Raw genomic sequence first — 9,741 nt, 5'->3', positions numbered from 1 at the left:
ACTTTACTTAATAGTAAAGTTAGTTACGACGTACGTATAATAGTTTAGTTTTAGTTTAGTAGTAGAGTAGTTAGTCTATAGTAGTAGTATACTACTACTATATATATATATACTACACACACACACACACACACACACACACACACACACACACACACACACACACACTCACACACAGGTAGAGGACAAAAAAATGGAAACACCTGGGTAAATGAGGGACAACAAGAAGTAGCTCATCCATTAATTAAGCATATAACATCCCAGCATGCACAGGGTCATGTATAAAAATACTGAACAGGCCTGGTTGCCTATAATCAAGGCTAGTACGACTGCAAAAGGAGACCTCAATGACTTTGTAAGAGGGGTGATTGTTGGGGCGAGTTAGGTGGGAGCTTTAGTGACTAAGACAGTTCAACTTCCTGATGTTTCATGAGCAATGGTGTTTAAGATGATGTCAGCATGGAACTATGAAGGAAGGACATCATCATCAAAGGGCAACAGAAGCGCATACCCCGGAATTATGATGTCCGTGCATTAATTTGAACTGCAAGGCAAAACAGGCAAGTAACTGCAGATCAATTGACTGCAAATTTCAACCTGGGGTGAGAGCAGCCAGTTTCATCAAAAATGGTCCACTGAGAACTCCACAGAACAGGATACAATAGTTGGGTTGCAGTGCACAAACCACTTATCACACCTGACACTGCATGGTGCAAAGAGCACAGGCTATGAACTACCAAGCAGTGGAGAAATGTGATATGATCAGATAATCATCCTTCATCATGTTCTCGACAAATGGACAAGTGCATGTGTGGCGCCAACCTAAAGAACTCTACAGTCATGAGCACTTGGTTCCAACAATGGAGGGTTCTGGTGGTTCCGTAATGGTGTGGGGCACATTTTCCTGGCATGATTTTTGGGTGCACTTATACCCTTAGAAGGCAAGGTTGATGCCAGTTGTTACTGAATGGCACTGAGTGATCATTTTCATCCCATGTTACAGCATTTCAATCCTGCAGAGAGGGGTGTCTTTGAAGATGACAATGGCCCCATCCACAAAGCATGAGTAGTTGCCTAATGATTTGAGGAGCATGACACTAATGTTATCCATATATCATGGCCTTCTCAGTCACCAGATCTGAACCCAATTGAGCATGAATGGGATATTCTGGAATGATGCCTGAGACAGCATTTTCCACATCCATCAACTAGGCGTAAGTTGATTGATTGTCTCATGGATGAGTGGTGTTACATTCCTCTTGTAGAATTCTAGATGCTGGTAGACTCTATGTCATGCCGCATACAGGCAGTACTAGCCACATGTGGTGGCCCAACACCCTATGAAGTTACTTGACATTGGTGTTTCCATTTTTTTGGTCACTACTTGTATATAATGAATAGGACATCTTGCCTTTTTATTTTTAACGTTAATCTTGATAAATTTAAGAACCAATTAACATTACATTTTCAATAATAAATCAGTCTCTAAAGCATTCTATAATTTAATACTTTTACCCTTATCTGAATAAAATATTTGTTATTGATATGGATTTTTATTTAACATAACTTTCTAATTTGTTTTATTGAAATGTTAATATTAAGCTTACAATTTTTTATTCTTAACATTCTAGGATTTAAAAAGGCCTTTTGATAAAGCATGGAGAGATTATGAAGCAAAAATGTAAGTATTGTTTCATATGAATATATTTTTGAATGTGTAATTCCCTTGGCTTTAGATGAAACCTGAAACTTTTTGTACAGCAGGTGAGTGCTCTACTAATTGAGCGAAGGGATTAACCTAATAAAAATTGATAGTAAGGCTTTTTATTTTAGAACTGAGACTACTACTTGAACAGTTGTGTTTATGTTAACCATATTAGGAGTTCCATGTGCACTCTTTATAACTGATCAGTGTGCTAATTCTCGAGTTCTTGAATTCTTCCTGATGTACCTTTATGTGCAAGAACATAGAAGTCAAGATTATTGGTCCTGCATGCTCTAAGAGTCACTCATATCATAGTACAAAGTTATTTTTCAATATTAAAGAATTGGTACTTAGGTTGGGTTTTTTTCTAATGAAAATTGCAATAGATTTTTTTTTACCACCTTTCATCACTTTGGTAAAAACATATATACTTTTGAAATATCAAAGAAAAATTCTTTCCAAAAATACAGAGCATACAGAAGGTGTTAAACAGTATCTGATGAAATAAAATGTATCTCTATTGAGTGAAAATCCTATGTTGTAGCAACTTTCTTTTATGTCATTCACAAAATAATAGTGAATTTAATTGAAACTAAAACAGTTGATTAAATTATCTTAGTCATTAATATTTGTAGTATTTAAGAAAAGAGAGCTTTTTATTTTTTAGAAGATTTAGCTAGTGGGCAATGGCCAAAGATCATGTGACATGATACAGTTAATACTATAATAAAAGTATACAACTAAACTTCTCTCTATTGTTTACTTGAAGTTACAGTTTTCTTTAGTTACAAATATTATATAAAAAGAAAGTGAACATAAATGGTTGACCAAGACAAATTTAGCAAAAATCATGGTACCTAGCCTTACAAGTGTAACAGTGATGCCATTTTCAAAGATTGGGTCCTGGGTTAGTGACAGATCATTGAGAATTTTTGCCATGGGCAAAATAAAGTATCAGAAGAAGTATGTAAATGAATAAGCAGTCAACTTGAAATTAACTGGATATACAAAATGAAACTTTCTGATCAACAATATGAAGGGGAAAACTTTTAGTGAGTTTCTAAAACAATATTTTCCAAGAAACTTTTAGGAACTTCACAACTTAAAATGATTGAATTACTAAATCATATTATATGAATTTTTTGTAGTTAAAAATCTGGTAAAGGTAATGTTTGTGATTTTAACTTTGTTAGTTCATATTTACCAAGTCATATGTAATTTGATTAAATACTTCCATTGTGAGAAAGAAAATATCAAAGGATATCAGTGAAACCTCTTCCATCTAGAAAGGGTTAATTTGAGCTGGCTGATATTATTTAAATAATCAGTCAATTATTGACAAAAGAAACTGAAGAGTTAACCATGACCAAAATTTAAAAAGCAGTTGATAGAACAAAATAATTTCTATAATATCTTAGTTCTGGTTGATATGCAAGATTTTGCTGTGCTATATATAACAGAAAAACATATTCACACTTTCTAAAAAAATAGCCATTAGTATTTCTGATTTTAATCACTTGAGCATATTTTTCTCTTGTCAAGAGTAGAGTTCGACATACAGTAATTTACATGTATTATGATGTAACTATTTCTCTTCTACAAACACAGAAACTGTTAAATGGGGCAGCCTAACATCCTGTGGCTGTAGATTTGTGAGTGTTCTTAGCTTGCCTCTGCCTGTCTTCTCTATAATCCATCTTTATTTTGAGATGTAAGATATGATATACAATGAAGCTTCTCTATCATAGAAACTAATGGGATGATGAATATTTCACAAATTTACATTTTGAAAAATAATTTATCTGTTTATGCAGAAGCAACTGAACCATCATAAATAGGTTTTCGCCATATTTAGGGTTTAAGTATAATATATTTCATTATATTTGTTATTATTTGAGTAAAAATCATAAAAATTTGGTTTTTAGTAAAATGTGAAACATGAACATTTATCGAAATATGTTAGAGTCGTAGAAAAGTATTTGTAGTTACATGACATTGTAATCTATAGTACTTCTGAAACAAAAAAAACAACAACAATGAAATAACTTCAAGTTCAAAGTGAGTGAATTCTCATTAGTCAAGGTTGAATACTGTCTTATGTTATAGTGAAGAAGCCTGTGATTCTCTCTATTTTCATACTTAATGCTTTTTCTTGATGGTTCATTTTCATTAATGTTTCTCCTTAGTTTTTATGCCTTTATTTCCCCTGTTAGACCTAAGGTTGGGTGGTGTTCATAGAATCAAAAGTGAGTCAGTTGCGTTATCCCTGGCTGTGTCATAAGCCTTCTCAAAGGGATAAGGTAAAAGAATAAAAATTAAAAATTGACTAGCCAATTAATTCAGTTGCATTATCCCTGGCTGTGTCCATAAGCCTTCTCAAAGGGATAAGGTAAAAGAAGAAAAATTAAAACTTGACTAGCCAATTAATGCCAGTAAAATTAAACAGTAATTAATTTATGTTCATATATATGTATATATATATATATATATATATATTATCATACTCATTATGTTAATGTCTTTTTAAATCATGTTCCAAATCAGTGATAAAACAGTTTATGGAACCTTTACATTTGAATGTTTAGATTCATACAACTTTCTGTAGCATGTTATGATTTTTATGTAAATGTGAATAATGGAGGTTATGTTTTGAAATGTGTATTTGAAAACTGATCTTTACATCTAGCTAGCTAATTTTTAATAACTAGACTACTGAATGAAGGTGTTTGCAGTGTTAGATTTTTGATTTAAAATGAAATAAAGTATATCTTGTGTCAAATTCTTAGACCCCTCAGTAAAATATTTGAAATGTTCATTTGGTACTAACTATGTTTTAATACCATTTTTTTCTTTTTGGTCCTCAATAGTAGATTTATCAAAATTATAATTACAATAAAATTACAATTCTTCACCATATGATTTCCCACTCATTTTGATATTAGTTCACCTAAATCTCCTAACTAAGATTATATTTAGCTTATTTCTTCTCAGTAAGCAAGTTTATAAGATATTTTAGACAACAGATTATCATCGACATTAATTTTATATTTTCTTAATTTTCTGTGTCACACTCAATGCTACTCTTTTATTGTAATACTGAATTAAAACATTTTTTGAATAGATTATTGATGTTTGTTTTGACAGGACAAAAATAGAGAAAGAGAAGAAACAACAAGCTAAAGAAGTAGGTCTCATTAGAACAGAAATTTCACCAGCAGAGGTAGGTAGTGATCTTGTATTACATCCAAATGCAGATATCAACAGTATTACACTTTTATACTCTTTCAGACTCATACGAAAAATTAGAAAATACCTTACAAGAAACACTTCAAATTCAAATGAACATAGCTACATATGACTAGTTATTACTAACTGTATAGAGAGCTGAGTATGTTATATTAAAATTATTTTGAATATGAAAATTAGCAAGTCACATGACATGTATCAGAAATACATTTTGATATTGTTTGGAATTTTGTAGTTAGTATGATGCCACTGAAAATTGACTGCTTTTGGAAAAAATTTGTAACAGCACTTTTAATAATAAATATTCATACATTCAGATCATAAAAATGTGTTCAGATTGGGGACTCAGAATTTCCAAGATGGAATATTCCTGTACTTAATGGCATTCAAAAGCAATGGAATATAAGTCAACTTGGGAAACTAAGACTGCCAAGAAAGAGACCTACAACAAGTTATATCCCATCTAATGGTAATTGAAGTTGTGTTTGTGGACCTGTTACATGGTTGGTGGCAAAAGTCATCCACATGCCCCAGCCAACAGTACACAGCATAATCAAGAAGGATCTCCACTTGGAAAAGTGATGCAAGTTATGTTTATGTAAGTTACTTTCACAACATATCTGTTTAACTGTCACATACCTTAAGCAGCTGAAGAATGAAATAGGTATTCATTCTATACCATACAAAGACATACCTGTCAAGTTGACAAATAACAGCACCTATAGATTTCTGTGCAATCAGTATGTTGAAACTGGTGCTGGGAGATCATTGTCCTAAATGGGTTATGAAAAGCTGCAGAGAGACATTGTGTATTTTGGACATGATAACATTATTATGGAGCCATTTGCAAAGAAATTACACTGCAGGGTTATTGTCAAGATACGTGGTCATCAGATAGAGCATGGCTGTACAACACAGACTGTAACAACATGATGAAGCACTAAAATCATTTTAATATAACATACTCACCGAACCTCATTAAGAGTTCAGTTTCATTGACAGTTGCAAGTACCTGATATTTCATGTTGCTTTAATTCTTAAATAAACAAAGGAAACTGCTTAGTTCAGAGTGACACTTGGGGGACTAATTTACAAAAGTAGCTCATGTAGAAATGACAACGTTTTAAAAGACCTCTGTCCTTGTTTGTTCATCATGAATACTCTGCCTAAATAATCTTTAAAAGAATGCTTAAATTTTTGTTACTTTTTTTTGAGTTGTGTATCATTAGGTCTTTGAAGTTGGTGACATGCTAATGATCATTACTGGCTGGTTCTTTAAAATAGAACTGGTAGTAGGGTCATTTGAAAATATATTTTAATTATTAATTTTGATATATGATGTGCTTGTTGATATGATTATAAGTTTATACAAGAATAATATGGTTCTTGTGTTCTATATTTACCCTACTTAGAACTTAGTCCTAGGTAAAGTCATTAGAAACAAGGGAGTTTGGATAACCCATTCTAATACAGTATTTGTAGTATTCACCTTATAGCTTTTGTTCTCATTGCCTTATTATTGTTTTAAGATCAAGACATATCAAAGCATTACATGAAAAATCTGTTTTCTTATGCATACTGGCAGTTCAGTAATATTGTACAAAAATTTTGATCTCAAGAGAGAGAGAAAAGTGTTTTATCAGATGATTCCTGCATGAATTCTAGAACAGGATGATAAGAAGCTACAAAAGATAAAATGAAGGATTAGTTCTGTCTTAGGCATAGAAACTGCTTTCACTATGTTATCAATGTACTGACAGGAACCATGAGTAGCTGTCTAATGTATTGGCTGAACATATGACCTTCAGTGTATCCAGTAAAAAGGTTTGTAAAAGCTGAGCCCATCTTTTTGTGTAGCAATTCAGCAAATCTACTTAGTAACAGTTTCCATTAAAACTGAAGCTGTTTAATTTGAATACACATTCAGCTAATCATTGTAATGTTTGTGTGTGAGAGGATCAAGTAAGAATCTCCGATTTAAAAATATTTAAGTTTGATCAGGCCTTCACTGTGTGAAATAGAAGCGTACAGTGATTTGATGGCCATAGTGAATATGTAGTTTTCATTGCAAGTTTAATATATGCCCTGAGTAAAGAAGACAGCTTGAATAGTATCCTTAGTGTATGTTAGTAACATGCTAACATAGAGTACCAAAATTTAAATGTATTTGAAAATGAAAGACTCTTACTAGAAGTATGAGTTAGCTTCAGTATTAACTTATTCAAATCATACCAATACAAAGGAAAAGGATAAGATCAAACTACAGAAAGCTGACGTAATTAAGGAATTAAACTGAGTGAAAACTTCTAATTCTGTGGGCTGTGCAAGAGTTTAAACATGCTGAATTGAACTCTTAGTACATAATCTGTAGAATACTTAACTGTCTTTAGACCTAGGAAACTGAGCTTCCATAATGCAAGAGACAATCCTTGTAATTGTGTTCCTCAGTACCTGTCATCCACCTAGATCTAGCAAGAAAGAACAAAGCAATAAAAGTGTAAACATGGTAGATGCATGTTAGATAATACTTCTGGTCACTAAGAAAACTGACTAATATGAATGTATGTCTCTGATAATCGAAGTATTTGATATGTTTAGTCTGTGCCAGTTGAGACATTTTAACCATGTACACAAGATTATATTAACCTCTAATTAACTGTTCTGTAATCTGTTCCTTATGGAATTATGTTACATAATCCCTTAATGTATAATTCACCCAAGGAAAATACATACTTAAAAGTGCTATCATACAAAAAATATGTTAACATGTACACCAATATTTTCTTCTTGGATTTAAAAATAATCCCTATATTTAACACTATAACTACCTGAACTGCCACCAAAAGTTCTCAAAATTATTCTTGAGCTTAAGTCATGGCCAGTTATCCCTTAAACACAAAATTACATCAGTGTTTTGCAAGAACTTTTTATCAGTTTAACTTTGCATCTTTTGGACATGAGATTTATGGAAACATGCATGCTGAAGGCCAGTATAATTTACTCCTTTTCTTACTTGTACCACCATTCTTTAAGGCATATTTATATCTGTGTTCAGTTATAAATAAAATTTATTTTGAAGTTGTTTCAAATTAAACACTGTGTAACACAACATACTTATGATCATCATGCTCAGGTGTGATATACATTGATTTACTACAGATAGTTATGAGTATCTGCAATACAGGAAGTTCTAGAAATGTTTGCAGAGAATAAAATGGTTTAATACAGCAGAGGAAAACTAGCAAACACAAATGAACAAATAGAACAAAATCTTTATTAATACAACATTGTAAATCTTACTCAACTGGCCAGCCTTTAAGCTCATTTATAGCTGGCTGCTGGGGCAGAGAGCAGTATTTCTTATGTTGACATAAGACAACAAAAAGAACAAGAATAATGAAGATATCACACTGTTAGGGTAGACCAAGATCTTTGCATTGGGTCCCACAATCCTTAATTATCTATATCGATGATCATTTGTATTATATATCTCCAAGGGAGACAAACCTTCAACTAGTACTAACTTAAAAAAGTAGTTTCAACCTTTGAAGTGAGTGTGACTTCACTTCAGGAAGGCATGACACACAAATAGGATCAAGTAAGTATAAACCTTATAGAATAATCCTTGTGATATGTATATAACCTTGGTCTAAGCAAGAGGATTAGTGCAGGTTTCAAATCTTTGTACATGTGACTTACAAAGATGACACTGAGCACATGCAGAACAGTTAAATGAAATTTTGAAATACTTACTAGAATATAACTAAATAATGATATATTCTCAAAGTTAAGGTAGGGCGAAATTAGCAGTTCTTTCAACTGGGATATATGCATAAAATTATGTTAATAATCTCTAAAATATGAAAAAGACTACAAAAAGGGGAACTTGTAATGGGAAACTGAGAGAGAGTTAGATGGAGGATAACATAAGACTTTGTAAACAAATGTGTACTGAGAGAGTTATTGTGGTACCTATGCAGTGTATAACTCAAACATGTATGTGGTCTTGAACAGCTACCTCAAACCAGTTAAAAATTCTATTTGATATTGTAGAAAAGCAAAGCTAATGCTAAATATAAAGGTATATAACCAAAATGTTCAGCATTAACCCTTTCACACAGATACCCCTTTAAACACTTCTGCACAAATCACTGACTTACATTCAAAATTTATTTAAGAACCTTTACTATCAATGTTTGTGAATAAAATCAACATTATAATGTATGGTGTGATTCAAAGTTTTATGTTATCTAAGTTTAAGTCCCTTATTTTAAAAGGAACCTTTAAAAAAGTACTTAAAACTTCAGATGTATTGTCATGTGACCCACAAGCTATGAAAAATTCTCTACTTTGGCTCTTTGTATCTTCAGTAATATAAAGCCAGTTATGTAGATGTATGTCTAGACAATAAGACTTTACTTAACCTATTGACACGTACATTTCAAAGTTCTCTGGATGAATGCAGTTGAAACAAGTAATAAATTTTGTCAACCTCTGACTGGTGCCACACACCCTCTTCAATAGATTTGTTTGAACTTTACAGCCTACATATAGAGGTTATATATGAATGTATATAGTCATTAGAAAGAACTAATTTTGTACTATAATCCAACAATGGTTATTTTGAAATTGGCGTACAGTTTTCGCCACAGGGTATGTTTAACTACCTATAGTATTGTTGGCGGCTTGATCAACTTTAGCACCTACAGTTGTTTCTTACCTAAATATGTTATATTTAGAGATGCAGTTAAACTGTATTTAGGTGTGACTTTTATATTTTAGTTAATTAT

General features: G+C 32.1%; 1 protein-coding gene across 2 annotated transcripts in view; it reads left to right on the top strand.

Moving 5' to 3' along the window:
• LOC106460502 (arfGAP with SH3 domain, ANK repeat and PH domain-containing protein-like) overlaps positions 1 to 9,741 on the top strand; it is an 83,429-nt gene that overhangs the window by 39,853 nt on the left and 33,835 nt on the right. For both annotated transcript variants that reach the window (XM_022387252.1, XM_022387251.1), the window contains exons 6-7: positions 1,632 to 1,681; positions 4,850 to 4,925. In XM_022387252.1, coding sequence (XP_022242960.1) covers positions 1,632 to 1,681; positions 4,850 to 4,925 — 126 coding nt within the window. The remainder of the gene's footprint in view (positions 1 to 1,631; positions 1,682 to 4,849; positions 4,926 to 9,741) is intronic.

This window comes from Limulus polyphemus, unplaced genomic scaffold (genome assembly GCF_000517525.1).
Source record: "Limulus polyphemus unplaced genomic scaffold, Limulus_polyphemus-2.1.2 Scaffold782, whole genome shotgun sequence".
Lineage (NCBI taxonomy): Eukaryota > Metazoa > Arthropoda > Merostomata > Xiphosura > Limulidae > Limulus > Limulus polyphemus.
The sequence above is the reverse complement of the archived record's forward strand: the minus strand, read 5'-3'. Positions and strand labels throughout refer to the sequence as shown.